General features: G+C 50.8%; 1 protein-coding gene across 1 annotated transcript in view; it reads right to left on the reverse strand.

The window, feature by feature from the left end:
• LOC128772128 (thrombospondin type-1 domain-containing protein 7A) overlaps positions 1-15,096 on the reverse strand; it is an 84,311-nt gene that overhangs the window by 17,607 nt on the left and 51,608 nt on the right. Inside the window, exons 9-17 of the mRNA XM_053888230.1 lie at positions 8,323-8,438; positions 8,105-8,240; positions 7,917-8,020; positions 6,734-6,928; positions 5,658-5,924; positions 1,846-2,024; positions 1,581-1,586; positions 1,373-1,506; positions 660-813 (exon numbers count right to left, since the gene is read on the reverse strand). Coding sequence (XP_053744205.1) covers positions 660-813; positions 1,373-1,506; positions 1,581-1,586; positions 1,846-2,024; positions 5,658-5,924; positions 6,734-6,928; positions 7,917-8,020; positions 8,105-8,240; positions 8,323-8,438 — 1,291 coding nt within the window. The remainder of the gene's footprint in view (positions 1-659; positions 814-1,372; positions 1,507-1,580; positions 1,587-1,845; positions 2,025-5,657; positions 5,925-6,733; positions 6,929-7,916; positions 8,021-8,104; positions 8,241-8,322; positions 8,439-15,096) is intronic.

The raw sequence follows: 15,096 nt of genomic DNA on the forward strand, positions 1-15,096 counted from the left end.
CCCAATGATCCGATCATCCTCCCGTCACCAGTGAGTCCAGAGCTCTGGGACAGGTCCGCTCATGCCTGACCTTCTCCTGGAGACGTGCGTGGTGCCACTCTGAGTCTCTCACGGATGTTGCACCGATGGACCACTTCCAGCTCCACACACGCTCTTCACTCCCGACTCAAAGAGCACTGGACAGGCAGACTGACAAGTTAGCCTTTTGGCTCAGCTCTGTCTTCATCACACATCGAGAGTCCTCATGACAGGAGACAGGCACGAGCTTTCACCTCAGATTATTGAGGTTGTTCCAGGGCTTTCATGGAGCTAACATTCAGTGACGTGTAGGACTTCTTCTCCAACATCTGCAGCTGCAGCCAGGATCAGCTGGCAGGTCTGATTTACCATCCAGTGCTCAACACAATGTAGCGCTACCATAATCGTTTCCTTTCTCAGGTGTTAGAGCTGTTAACTCCGACCCAGAATCAATGTCAGGATCGTAGCGGGCAGATTATATTTGTAGCTGTCTGGCATGTGGCGCGGCGCCACGCCGGGATGCAGATTTGTCGAGCCCATTATGTGTGTTGTAAATCTGCTGAGTGGAGTTTAACACAGGTGACGCGGCGGCTCATAAATCGGCCTGAAAGTCATCCCTCAGCCTTCACTGATTCACTCACCAGGCTGCAGCGGCTCCAGGGGCCCCAGTCGTTGAGGACACAGTCCTCAGGGCAGGGCAGTCGGCTCTCCCGGGCGCCCAGGGGCATCTCCTCCGGGTCACACAGGTAGTCCTCCACCGCCTCCGAGGGTCCATCTATGGTGTTGAGCATACACCTGAGGAGTCGAGGACACGGTCAGAATCATCACGATGTACTGACTGATCCAAAGAGACTCAGCTCCAGCTAAACTTTCCTGGAGTTTTCGCCTAACTGTCGGCCAAATCTTTGTCAGCGACGTCGCCACCGAGGTTACCAAGCAAGTTCACAGTCGGATGGATTTAATTTCTTGCAACACAGTTTGTGTTGGCGGGCGCAGAACAAATCCGACAACTTGGCAGACGTCGACTGTCAGCTCAGTCACGTTGGACGCAGGCGGCGCGCGATGTCGAGACTCGGCTTGGAACTCACATCTGAGTGTTGAAGTGTTTTGACGGGAGCAGTTCGATGTCGAAACCTTTATTCACTCAAACAAAAACACTGCTAAACAAAGGGAAGGTGATGATGCCGCCCAGACCGGGCTGATGCAGATCAGCGACGCTAAATCTAAGGCTAAAGAAATAATGCTAATGATGTTAGCATATAGCAAGTTTGATTCAGGTGCGCGGTGGGTTCCATCCACGTCAGTCGAGCTCGATTTAAATCAGTGGTTCCTTTAACACGTAGCCCTTCCTCACCGGACTTTCCGGGTCTGGACTCCTTCTCCACAGTTCTCCTTCAGGTCCACGTTGCTGACCTTCCACACGCTCCAGGGCTCGGCCACCCAGACGTACTGGTTACAGTCGCTCTGACAGGGGACCACCTCGTACACCTGCAAGCAGCAGTCAGCACAGCCATGAGGCTTCAGGGAGCAGTGGGCTTCATACACCGAGGGCTTGTTCTCACCTGAGCCTGCAGAAGTGAGCCACGTCCGGCAGCGGCGGCGAGGATTAAAGAGGAGACAGTTAATGAGCACCTTACACAAACCTGCAGAGGCCGACAGCTGTTAAAAACACCGACCAACACGCGGCTCAATCTGCATTAATAAGAGTCAGCACCCAGAGAAGCTTTTCATTTCCTAAACGTGAACGGCCCACCGAGGGGCGGTTAAAAGGCTTGAACAAAGCCTGCTCTGACTCCAGCCCACAGCCACTCGCCGTCAGCGAACTACCTGGTTGATGTGGTCCAGTTTGGGGCAGGGCCGTCCTCCGTTGTAGGGTTTCTCTCTCAGCCACTTGGAGCGAACTTTGACCCCGCTGCCGCAGGACTTGCTGCAGCGCGACCAGTTGGACCACTCGCTGAGTTTGCAGTCGGAGGGACACGGGATGATGCAGGCCTCCTCGATGTAACCTGCGCCAGGAGCAGAGCCACCACTCATTGCTGTTCATTCAGCGCCATCACAACTCACATTTGACTGAAGATTTTTCCAATCCAACTTTCTACAAAGCTCCTTTTTGGTTCTTTTGCTTTCGTTCTTGTATTGCAGTAACTTTTCTCGACATTTTCCTCCACTTGCTAGTGATGTTTTCTTTCATTTTTTCAAGAGTTGATAACAAGGTCCAGGTCCTGTCTGAGGATCTTGACTCGTGCCTCAACAGAAGCTCTACAAACATGCTGATGATGACACAGACCAGGACAGTCCCTCTGAACCTTCAGCTGATTTGCTCCTGATGTGAATCATTCATGTTGTTGACAGCGAGTGTTCGCTTCGGTTGTGCCTCAGAGAGCCGAGGCTGAGATGATGAACGTGCCGGGTTCACAGCAGCAGCCGGCCGCTGTATAGTCATGAAACATCACCTCCACATGACACAGAACCAGACAGGAGCAATCAGAGGTCTGAGTCCTGCTCGCTCGGCCTCCCGCTGGGGTTTGATTGAAATCCATGGGGGTCTTTTTGACGCCATGCTAACGCGCGTGTGTGTGAGGCGAAGGGATTGTCGCAGAGGTCAGCGGAGACGTTCGTCGAGAGAGTGGTTACAGGATTAAAGCTCTGGTTAGCATCTGTGCTAAGCAAGACGGATGTGAGGATTAGACTCACCTGGGAAGGACGGGTGAAGGACTGTGGCGCTGACTGTGACTGAGGAGCAGGTTTCATGCTAATATTGATTTGGTCTTATCAGTGAAACACCCCTCACCTCACAGCGCCGTCAGCAGGAGTTTGACAAAGTCACATGACGCCACCAGAGGTCAACAGTGGCTCATTCTTACGACTTTTGGGTGCGGCGTCGTCTGACATGACGGGATGTGCTGCACACACACGTAATCCCTTCACCTCAGTTGACGGCGAGCGCCGCTCTTCACACCTCTCCCAGTTCATCACCTTTGATCTGCCACGTCCACTCGCGCTCTGGCGCTGTCACGAGTGTGTCGGGTCACCTCGTTAAACCGTGTCAGGTGTCGAGCCAAGTCCTCACGCGCTGGCTTGGACCTTCTCCAGGTCCCATATCAGGTCCTCACACCTCGCACGACTGTTGATTTGATAACTCAGCTCCGTATACCTGACACACAACCATCACCAAACTCCACCTGTCCATCAGCTCTATGGAGGCAGAGACATGAACGCTGCTTTTCTCTGAGCAGAAACATCTCAGTTTAGGCTCAAACTCTGCTCTTTTTTGACAGTGACCATTTCCCTCTGTTGAAATTCTTAAGAAAAATCAAGTTTGTTTGCAACATCATTTGTCCAATACACTTTGGACATTTTATTACAGTACTTTAATAGCAGTTTTGTCTTGCTGTTGTTTTCTCCTGAATTAGCCGTTAGCTTGAGCACACTGAGTTAGTTACCTCAATGCAGGATTTTCCCGCCACATTGCGTCAGGCTAAAGACGTCGTGTGTCGGGTGTGGTGCTTGTTTACAGGTCCAGAGTGGAAACCTCACAGCGCCGGCTCAGCAGCTAAGGAGTCTGTTCCAGAATATGAGCTCAGGCTCCACCAGACTTGACTCCGGAGCTGTTCGTCTGTAGCCTGCCTTCCTTGGCGTATCAGCTGGGCTTTCAACGGCAGTCGTAATTATTCCGGGCTGTTTAATCGGAACAAACTGTACGACAGCAGGCTTCTTGTTATTCTGCTAAAATGCTAGAAAAAGCCGCCGCATTTCCATTTCCCGCGCCTGCCTGCCTTAGTGGATTTACGGCGAGTGAAGGGAGCGTCGACGGCTACATGATGAAATCAGATTTAAGAAGCAGCGATTATTCAACTGAGCGGCTAATGAAAACTCCCGCAACTCACAACACATCTTTTATTTAAAGTATCTGTCAGCGGGCGCCCAAACTTCCCCCGCTCCCTTATATAACGCGGACGGCGTGATGGAAGGTCATTGTCAGGATTCCTCCCTCTGCACAGCGCCGATGATGGAGTTCCTGTTTTTAACTTTTGCTGGCTTGGAAGGAGAGGAAGCACTTGAGGAATGGCACTGAGAGTCATGACTCAGCACATATTCCTGCTCCGTCTTCCACCTTCACTTTGTTTTGTTGATAGTTTTCGCTACGGTTCACTTGTTTTCTGACGTCACTTTTCTGTCTCCTCAGTCGACGTGTTCTATACGCCAGTTTTTCAAAGGTCTTTTTCTATCCTTCTCAAGTTCGACTCACACATTGTTGTTTTCCTTGTGCTTTTTTAACATGTCTACATTTGGTTTCTTTTCCAAAAGTTAGCACTTTCATAGCAGTGGAAAGTGGTGACTGATTTGGGGAACAGTTGTTGCCAACTAACAAACAAACAAGATGGTCAGATGCTGAACTCTGAAGTCCTGGCTTGCTGCAGCACCAGACTTTTCAGTGAAGTTTCATCTTCACCACCGTGATTCCTGTTTCATCAGACGCAGCGCGGCATCATTAGATTTGACACACAATTTAGCTCTTGTTGCTTTTGTCAGAGTCTTTTGTCTGAACACACTGCAGAACATGTACTGACTCAAGCGTTGCATCAGGAGTTGTCTGCAGACTGAACTCACACAAGTCACCAGAACCCACCAATTATCTTGCTAACACGCACCCGACCCGCCGCTGTGCCACGGATTTGAGACTTGACAGGACATTTTCACATGGTAAATAAAGTTGCCAACAGGAAGCAGAACCAGAGGATGACCTGCTGACAGAATAAACATCGGCAGTCATGCCACGGTTCTCAAATGTGGGTCGCGGTGCTCAGCGGGACGTCTGCCCTCGAGCCGCGGCCTTCACCACGAGCAGACTCCTGCAGAGGTTTCATCAAATGAAGTCGCAGTAAAAGCTCCACTGCTAGTGAGCAGCTGCCTGGTTCCACTGACTGTTCAAGCTTCAGGTCAGGTCACGGGGGCAGCAGCTGCAGTTAAAGAGGCCCAGACTCTAGCCTCCTGTCTTCTCCTGAAGAAGCAGCTGTTCCACCCCGGAGCTTCTATTGTTAGAAACTCTACCTCAAAACAAAGCTGGTGAAGGTGAGAGTAGACGATCACCCGTCAGTGGAGCTTTGCCTTTTGGCTCAGCTCTTTCATCACCAGAGATTCTGAGGCAGCAAACGAGTGCGGCTCATCGGAGGAAGAGAGAGAATGAAACCAATCTGCAAACTTCTGAATGTGTTTCTGTTTGTGCGTCCACCTCTCCAAACACTCAGCCGTTGTCAGAGCTCCAGGAGGCTGGGAGCTAAACACACAAACACACAATCACACCCACACCCAGATTAACAGACGCACAACTGTGAGTCACACAACAAGAGCTTGTTTGTATCTCGCTCTCCGCTGATGCATTCACTCCGGCGTCGCCCACATTCTATTTCACAGCAATTTCACGAGCAGTTTGCTTCTCTGTCAAGTGTTTGGGATCCAGATAAGGAGCAACAAGTGGGAGTAAACGACTGGGGCAGGAGAAAGGCCTCCTGAAGTGATATTGTGTAGCGAGAAGGCAGCTGGCAGGGGCGGCAGCCGCGCAATCCGCCGCTTTATAAGCCAAACGGCAGCTCAGAGGATTCAAACCCGCTCGGCACCTCAGACACATCCAGACTCACCGTGACTGTTGCAGCGCGACGTCTCTACCAGGCGACTGTCCTGGTCGTAGCACACCATGGCCTGGTAGCGGTAGCCCTGGCCGCACTCCTTGATGTCGCCCTGCACCTTCAGGCCCAGCGTGCTCTCCAGCCGCGCCGCCTCGGGCAGGATGCAGTCGGACCAGTTGCCCACCGGCTGAGCGTTGTACTTGTCGCAGGGGCAGTACTGGGTCTCGCTGAGCGGGTACATCTGCGTGTTCTTGCACTTGTCCTTCTTCTTGCTCCGACCTGCAACAAAGATTCATCAACATCGAGACCTCTGAGATGATTTCTTTCTTGATTCATCACCAAGATCTTTTCCCTCAGTTTAATGACACGTCAGCACAACATTATTCCTCATTGCTCTTAAGAAACCCATGCACTTCCCACGCCACTGCAGACGCGACTGTTTGTGTGCTCCACATGATTGACGACCCTCTTCATTAAAAGATTATTTCAACTAAAAATCCCAGCCTGCACTGGAAGATAATTCAGCGACGTCCTCTCCTGATTCTGAGGCAGTAGACCCCTGCTGGGGTCACATCCTGGGAGCTGGGCTCCAGCTGCTCGCTGCTAATTGTGTCTGAGCGTGGTATCGATGAGTGTGGCAATATGAGTCGCTCTAAAGGTCATGTTTACCCCCACGCCACACTAGAGCCCATCAGTGAGTCCTAGTTAGCGACCGTGACTAAAGTGCAGCGCCACATGGGAGTCAGCGCTGCTCGCTGAGAGAGAAGCTCGAGTCCTGCCACATAAACCCATGAGTCACAAGTCTGCTTCTCCACATCTCAGCTTCCAGCCCCTAAAAGCATCAACTCAGTGAACTGCGATGGTGTGGCTGAGTTTGAAGGAGCGTGCTTTGATGTGTGCATGGAGGAGTTGTTGTGATCTAAAGTCCAGTATTGTGGACTGCGGAGTGACAAAGTCATGGTCCTCAGAAAGTTGACTTCATGGTTTCAGCTGAGTCAGGAGAGCTCGCCTCACCTCCGGAGTGACGCCACCTGAGCCACCTGACCCGCAGACCTCCACTGTGACTGGACCGGCGTGTGGTCACTCACCGATCAGAGCCCTCTTCCTGGTGCGCACGCCCACGCAGTCGGCGGTGCAGGACGAGAACTTGGACCAGTTGGTGAGCTGGCAGTCGTCCTGGCAGGGGAGCTGGCAGCGCTGCGTGATGGGGGGCATGGCCTTGGCAAACTTCAGACACGCACTGATGTCGGCCTGCGTCCCGTCCAGCTGGCGACACGACACGGCTGGAGGAGCGACAGGAAGTCAGTTAGAGAGTTGCTGCTTGTTTCCTCGCTGTCAATAAACATCAAGAGTCTTTTGTGAAGCAGACAGGCGGCAGTTTGTTGTTGAGATGTGCGCATCAGGTGCAGCGCTCTTATATGGAGCAGCTTTTCGCTTTCATGTGGAAGTGTGTAGGAGACTTTGCTGTGTGAGTGCAAGATGTGTAACGTCTTCTCATAACCACAGTCCTGAACGTGTCTTCAGGACGGCCACATCCCACTCCTGACACCCTTCCCAGCTGACACTGAAAACAATCTGGAGTTGAGAGGATTGGTAGAAATCTCGTTTGACATGTAACGGCTGGCCTCAACACAAACAGCAGCCAAAGCGCACAAGACACCAATAAAGAATTCCTGAGCGAGAGGGAACATAATGAAATTGATCATGCGGCGTGACCTCGCCAAATTGGATTTTTTTTTTTAAACCAAGCCCTCCGGGACGGCACAGACGATCCGCCTCTGGAGTCGAGCAAATATGACACGCAGTGCGCGGCGGAGCTCCTCGTTCCCAGGCTTGTGCTGAGCTCGGGGGAAAAGCGGGTTTGATGTTGAAGCTGGAGGTGATAAAAGAGTACAACTGCAGCGACACCTGATGATCAGTGACGTGACTCGACGACGACGGATGTGGAGACGCTTCAGTCGAGATACAGCATCTCTGTTCTCACACTCTCAGCCCCGATTCAAATATGTGTCACTGCTCATCCCTACTGATGATGTCATTGTCACAGGAGGATGACTCATCAGAAAACCCCTGCGAGAATGACCTCCCGTTTTTCGCATTGATAACTCGATTTCAGAAGGAAGAGAAGAGCTGATCAGGTTTAGAGCAGTTACAAAGTTCTGAGTGGCGCTGTCTTGACACTTTGGTCTTTAAAAGGTTGTTGACCTCAGAGACTGCGAGTCAAGGTGCAGAGAACATTAAAAGCCTTGAGTTGAACTTTGGGAGTGATACCTCTCGTCTGAAGTCCAGGACCGCAGGACTCCTGGGCACCAGGCCGCTCTTGTCTGAGGGACCAGGGGACCAGCTGACACTTCCTCCACTTGTGGGTTTTCCACCTGAAGCGAGTAGAGGAGTCAGAATCACAGATGAGTCGCAGCAGGTTGGCCCTGCAGACCACTGACGGTGTTTGAGGTTGTTACCTGAATCCAGGACAGATCTTGGGGGCCTGGCACTCCTGCTCCTCCTCCAGCAACTCCGGACACTCCTGTCCACCGTTGGATGGCAGCTGGATGATCAGCCGTTTTCTCGACTGCTTCCTCTTCTCTGGTACACCAGCTATAGAGTATGAAAACACCAGTTAGCCAGTCTCATCTTCCCCCCAGGCCATCACTCTGGGAGTCCCGCTAAGGTCGGGTACCGGCATCACAGGAGACCGGGCAGGGAGTCCAGTCGCTGAAGGGGGTCACGATGCAGTCCTTCTTGCAGGGCAGCTGGCAGGACCGGACCGCGCTCGGTCGGGGGCCGTCTGGGCACCTGGGAACACAAAGAAACCGCCGACATCATTTGCGTCCCCTCACGTGGCTGCCACCCCGCCCGCACTCTCTTCACAAATCACGGGGCAGAGATTCCCAGCACATCAACCAACAATGAGAGTGGCGCTCAGCATTGCAGATCTGAGAAAGCATGGTGTCTGTTGCTGTTCTCGTCGCTCCTTTTCAGCTCCAGGGTTAAAGACTCTGAGTCAGAGTGAGCATCTCCTTCCAGCTCCATGCAGCTCTGAGTCATTAGAGAAGCAGGTTCGTCACAGGGAAACTGCGATCGTCAACACAAGAGCAGATTTATTTTTAATAGTCCGCGTAAATCCTCTCTGGAGCAGAGCGAAACCGGCGGCTCCTTCTCTCACTCGGAGCAACAGAAGTGAAACAGCGGGTCAGCAGTCGGGCAGGACTCATTTGCATTTTCAGCGTCAAGCGACTGAAGTTAGCTGAGTGGGTGAACAGGTGTTTAGCTCCAGGGCACTTCAGCACGACTTCCAATTTTTTTGGTGCATGAAGCTGTTTTGCGAAATCTCAGAGCGACAAAAAAAATCAAGTCTGATCTGCACATTAACCTATGAGTCACGCCCCCCACTGCAGATTCGCTTACGGCAAATTAAACGTGCAAGTGATGGAGCTAAACTCCAGTGAATCGACCGCCGTCTCGGATGACTAGGCTTTCATGAGCGGATTTGTTATACTCACTCTAATGACTCATCACGCTGATCTTGGAAGTCACACATGACCCAAATTGTTCGACAGGAAGTAGGTTCAACTCAAGGAATCAGAGGAACATCTTAGTGACTCTCAGCCACTAGGGTTGACTGACACCAAGCCGGCCGACGTGTGGGATTGTGTTGTCGCACCCTGGAGTCCAGCTGCTGAGTCACTTTCAAAGTGACTCTTCTCTGCAGGAAGTGGGTATGACTCATCTGGGCCAGACATACTAACCTAAATGCCTAAACCAGATGTTGCCCACGCTGATGAAACTGCCAAGTCACAAATGTCCAGATGGATGACTCAAAGTTACCACACGTGTGAGTCAGTCTATATTTCTAGAGTTGCTTTAGTATACAACAAGTGAAGGAGTTAAAACTTGACCAAACAATGAATCGTACACACCTGCGACAAGTACAAAGGAAGCTTCAACTCATGGAATCCCACTCATGTGAGTGAGTCCAACTCTATTATCAAGGAGTCCACCACATTAGTCAACAGGATGTGGGCTGAGCCTCAGGAGTCCCTCTGAAACGAGTCTGTTCGTGGATTGAAGTTATTTCTGGTCGTCAGCAGCACGTGTGAGTCTAGTTTGTAAGTGAGAAGATGACGGTCTCAAAGTGTTGGCAAAGACAGTCCTCGTTGCCATGGTGACAGACGTCGTCTAAGCATCTCACATCAAGACAGACGTTTTCCTCTCATCCTCGGATGAAGTCCATCCTGGATGCTCAGATATCAGGGGGATCAGCGGCTGAGTGGAGTGCTGGGTTTGACCCTTTGACCCCGCGGCTCCTCCCTCAGTCCCCGTGCATGCTCTCAGGGGTCTGTGGTGGAATATGGAAATGAAGAGATGAAGCGCAGCGACTTCTGATCCCGTCGTCGAGCGGCTCCTCTCCAGAGACGGAGAGTTCCTCTCCATGTTTGACTGTCTTTGAAGTAAACATGTTTCAACTCTCCTTTAAAGGCACTCGACGTCCTTCAGCTCTCCATGAAGATACAGATGCTTCAGTTCCCTCCTGCCCTGACGCTGGTTGAGCAGTTTCCCTTGGTAGGTCTCTTGTTCCAGTCACTCTGACAGCCACTGTTTTTCAAGTTCATTAATGATTATGCCACATTTTGATTCCTGCACTTCATTCAGTCTTCCCACATGCTAACCCTGAGATTCTGTGGCTGGAAAATATGCTTCACTTTTCACTTTAGTCTTATTCAAGCTCCACTAATGAACTCTATTATCCAAATGCAGATGATTAAAATTCAATTATAGTCGCTCTTCTACACACAAAAATGAGGTCATGAGTAAGAGCCAGTGAATGTGGAGCCCACAGAGAGGTGAACTCTCAGAGTTCCACTCCACTCCATGCATTTTTCATCCTCTTTATGTTTCGTCTCCTCTCGACTCGTTTTGTCTCACTTTCACAGCGTCACATCGATTTAGGACCAATGCTTGCCTCTGAAGGCCTCAGGTTAATATTTCATCTGCTCCTCATTTAACACGTCTGAACAAGGGTCTCTTCTTTTGTCTGAGTTCTGGGACACGTCTCTCTGACGCGGATCTGCTTTTGAGTCCTACAGCAGTCAAACATTGTCATGCATCTGCATATATGTTGTGACGCTGGTGACCACTAGAGGGCTCCCTATACAGTACATCCAGTCGGACCTCTCTACAGATTGGGTCCTGGACTTGCTGAATTCCAAACTGGCTCATGGAGTCCCAAGACATGGGTGAGGGAGACTGGAAGCACTGAGTCACACGCAGTGTCTTTCACTGGCATTTAGAGTGAAGAAAGAGTTGGCAGAGGGATTCAATTGTCAAGCTCCGAATCCATATCCAGGAGATGGGTCCGACTGAATGGGATCACACGTGAGAGTGATCCATTGGATGATGGAGCAGCTGAGTTGGACACGTCAGGGTCGGTCCAATATTTATCAGTGTCATGTGATAATCCCCTTGCAGAGAGGGAGTGACCACAGGTAGGCATGCTGCATGTCGAGGAAATCAGTTCCTCAGTTTGTGAGCGTCTGTTTGGTGAGATCAGGTGGGCGATGAACACATAAGGTCTTGGCTTCCATCCCTCCATGGCGTTCCCCCATCTGCTGCTCACTGAAGCCCAGCCCCCTCCCCAAATCAAACATGGCCACCTTCACCCACATATGCAGATGCGGCCCGTCTCCTCCACAGATGGATCCTCGCTGTTGTCCCTCAGCAGCCCCCGGCAGACACACATGCAAACACACACGCTGTCAGAGCTGCTTGAAATGGGGAACACAGCCGAGACAAATATGTCAGCGCCTCCGGGTCGTATCTCCGACGGTGTGAGGCGAGAACATCAGCGGCCGCTTATTGATTCTGACAGTCCGAGGCAGTGGGGGGGGGCTTCTGATGACTGAATCAAACCTAGTCTGGCTTCGCTTCCTGGTGCAGGGCACTTCCTGTTTGCTCTGCGACCTTGAACCAGCAGTGGGTTTCAGAAGAAGCGGCTGCTCCGAGCTGAAGCAGGAGCGTATCCACATGTGACTGACGGCCAGGGACGCTCTGCCCTCACCCTGACACGCCGCAGCGTTTGTGTTTACTGACTCCTAAAACCATTAAATGGAAATCTCGCTACTCATCCCGCTCACCATCTGCTCATTTTTCAAAACACGCCCTCGGTCGACAGATTAGTGACGGCTGCATCAAAACCTCATCACACGGCTGCACAAGAGCTCCATGATGGCAGGAAACTACACAACTGACATCACTTCCATCAGGCCCTGCGTCTGGGCTCCTGGATGACTTTGGTTACAGTTTTGTGTCGGGTAATAACACGTGAATCTCACACATTAAAAGTGATATAAAACTAAAACAGAGCATCAATGGACCGTCAATAAAGGATGATCAGCTCCAGTCCCTGCGGTCTGCGACCAGTGGTCAATAAACATCAAGGACGAAAACGTTCTGCTGAGCCATGCTTTATGTTACCAAACATAATTATAATGTGTCGCACTCGTTTATCATCTCCAAGTACCAAACGTTCCTGTGTGAGTGTGTTTAATGAACCGTGACGCTCGGCAGGCTTTGGTGACTCTGTGTGTGTGTGTGTGTTTATGCATCTGTGTTCTCTCTCTGCTTCACTTTTATTCAGTGATAAAAGCCGCACTTGTTTCCTTTACGCGGCCAAATATTGATTTTTGCACTCAGCACTGGTGTCTATAACTTCTCGCGTTTATCGTCGGCCATTTCGTGGCGCTAAAGGACGTCGGGTCAGCACTTGTAAATCCAGAAGCCAGTTTATGAGAGGCTTTAAGTAGATGCCACGCGTCATGAGAAAGTTTCACTTTCATTAACTCCGCTCTTTGCTGCGACACCTTCCATTCCCACAATCTGCCAGTCAAAAGGCGACGTGTGCGATTCAGGAGCTCAGTAAGACAGAGCGCCACCCAACCGACACGGGGAGCTCATGTTCTGGACAGCACTGGTACTTTCTCTCACTTTCACAAGGAGCCGAACAAACGGGTGCGACTAAGTGCAGCTTCCTGTCTGGGAGCACTGGTCACAGGAAGTCATTCCATCAGAAACAGGAAGCGAGGGGAACTGAAGAGCCACGAGCCTGGGCCTGGTGTCTAAACACTGAAGCTACAGACGACAGGATGACGACCAGGATGGTGCCCACCGATCCAAGTTAAACTACGATGACTTGTGTTGGGACTTTTGGGTCACAGCTGCTGATATCGACATCAAGGAGACGTTTCCTGCAGGATGCTGTTCGCGGCTTGCTGTTGCGTTCGAGCTAACCAACACGCAGCGGACAAACACGATTAATTGGGCAATCAATCTTGGGAGGCGCCTGTCATCCTGAGCGAAAACTCACTTCCTCAACAGGCTTCCTCACTCATTACATCGCTGTGTGCACGTGTCTCACTGCGCCCCCCGCTCGCCTCTGCGTTGGCGAGTTTGGGGAGTGGACTGCTGTTGCTGAGGACCAGCTCCTCTTTGACTTTCATCTCTGGGAGTTTTCAAAGAGTCTGGGACTGATCTCCTCTGCAGAGTCAGTGACGGCAGAAAAAACTATCTGCAGCCACTTGCAGCGTTTGCCTCCAGGCAGTAGCTGGAGTTCTCAGCCATGAAGGACGATTCAGCTGTCGATTTGAGGGTCAAGTTTGAGTCAAGTAAAAAGACTCGACCCTGGCGAGACGTGCGCGTCTGCAGCTGACTCACTCAGCCTCACGGGACGAGGACTTCAATCAAGGCATTAACCCATGAGTCGTGAATCAGCGCTCCACCTACTCCTACACTCCTCGAATCAAATCCTAAAGTGAAGAAATGTCGAACAATCAGTCGTGCTGCGAATGAATTGTTGTTGCTTAAGCGTTATTTGCTAACTTTCAGCAGCCAGGCAACTTAATCACAAACTTATTTTAAAGCAGCCTCAAAGTTTGGTAATGAAGTTGAGTCTCCCTGCATGAAAACACGGTACGTCAATATGAACGGTGGCTTACTGTTTCTGTCAAAGAATTTGGGTGAGTGTTTATCAAAAGACGAAGAAGACGAAGGAGTTTTTGTCTGGACCCTCTCAGAGACAGAAGCTCAGTCATTGATAAGAGAGCAGAACCACGGCTCCCATAAGAGAAGTTAGAGGGGGCTCTGGTCAGGATCTCCGAGACCAGACCTGGGCAAAGTGCGGCCCGGGGGCCATATGCAGGCCGATGCCTGTATTTCTGTGGCCCTTTTGACGTCAGACTATAAATGATATGTTGGAATTTTTTTTTTGTTCTCTTTTAGTCACCACCACCACTTTAGCAGGAAATATAGCATGCTCTTGTTTGAAGACTATAATTTTTTGTGGGTGTCTTGTTTCTCAAATTACATTGAAGGAATATTGAAATATATATTGAAATAAGTTTATCTGGAACAGCAGGTCCATAGTTATGTTGATTTATATTCAAATTAAATTACTTACTTACATGCAGTCTTATTAGGTCCATTTTGTCCTTGTGACTTAAGTATGTATTTTGGCTATTTTTCCTTAAGGTTTTAACGTCATTGCTGCCTTTCTTTTGATGATGGCCCCTAACAACAGTTACAGTTTCTCATGTGGCCCTCTAGTTTAGTTACCACCTCTGTCCTAGGTCAGACCATCAGAGCTATGACCCTGTATCAACAATGGAAGGTAGCTATTTGGAACGGGCTGACCACGAGGCAGGTCCTTGAGCCGCACGCTGCATGGCAGACGTTCTCACCGTGTCCCTGGCTCTCTCTGTTTTAATTACATAAAGCGTCTCTCTTCGCGGCGCGCTCTCGTAAACACTTCCATTTCTCCCCAAACATGAGTTAATCAACTTCACAGCTCACTGCGGGCGCCGTGAGTTCACTTCAGTTCCAGCCGCCTCTCAAACCAAAACGTTTCTGAGCAAAAATTAAGCAGGCAAAACAAAATCAATTACTCAGCAACATTAACCTCGTGTCCGCCCGCTGCGCCCCCCTCCACACCCCACACCTCGCTGCCTCAGAAAGAAGACATCCTGAACGAGGAAGTGGATAGCGCGCGGGTCAGCGGCGGGAACGGCCGCGGGACATTAATCTTGGTTTTATCTGCTGCTGTCCGCTGTGATTCAGAACCGCCTTGAACAGCAAACACCCTGACCCCTCTTTGGTTAATGGATGTCCCCACTGCTGAGAAGAGCACTGAAGCGGGGCGCTAACGCTAACTATGTCAGCACGACCTCGGACAGATACACATGTCGGACGAGGGAACAGGCTGCACGTCACTGCAGAGCCCAACACATGGAAACAAGTCTCTGTGACTTGAGAAACAGACCCGCCGGTGAGGACGAGTCCGGGCAGTAGCATGTTCTCAAGAGTGGAAGGAAGAGAACTTGCATTGTTTCTGAAGAGAAGAAAGCGAAGGGAACCTGTTGCCACAGCTGTTTCCACCAGCACCATGTGCGTTTTGATTTCTTAC

The sequence above is a fragment of the Synchiropus splendidus genome, chromosome 15, assembly GCF_027744825.2.
Source record: "Synchiropus splendidus isolate RoL2022-P1 chromosome 15, RoL_Sspl_1.0, whole genome shotgun sequence".
NCBI classification, from domain to species: domain Eukaryota; kingdom Metazoa; phylum Chordata; class Actinopteri; order Syngnathiformes; family Callionymidae; genus Synchiropus; species Synchiropus splendidus.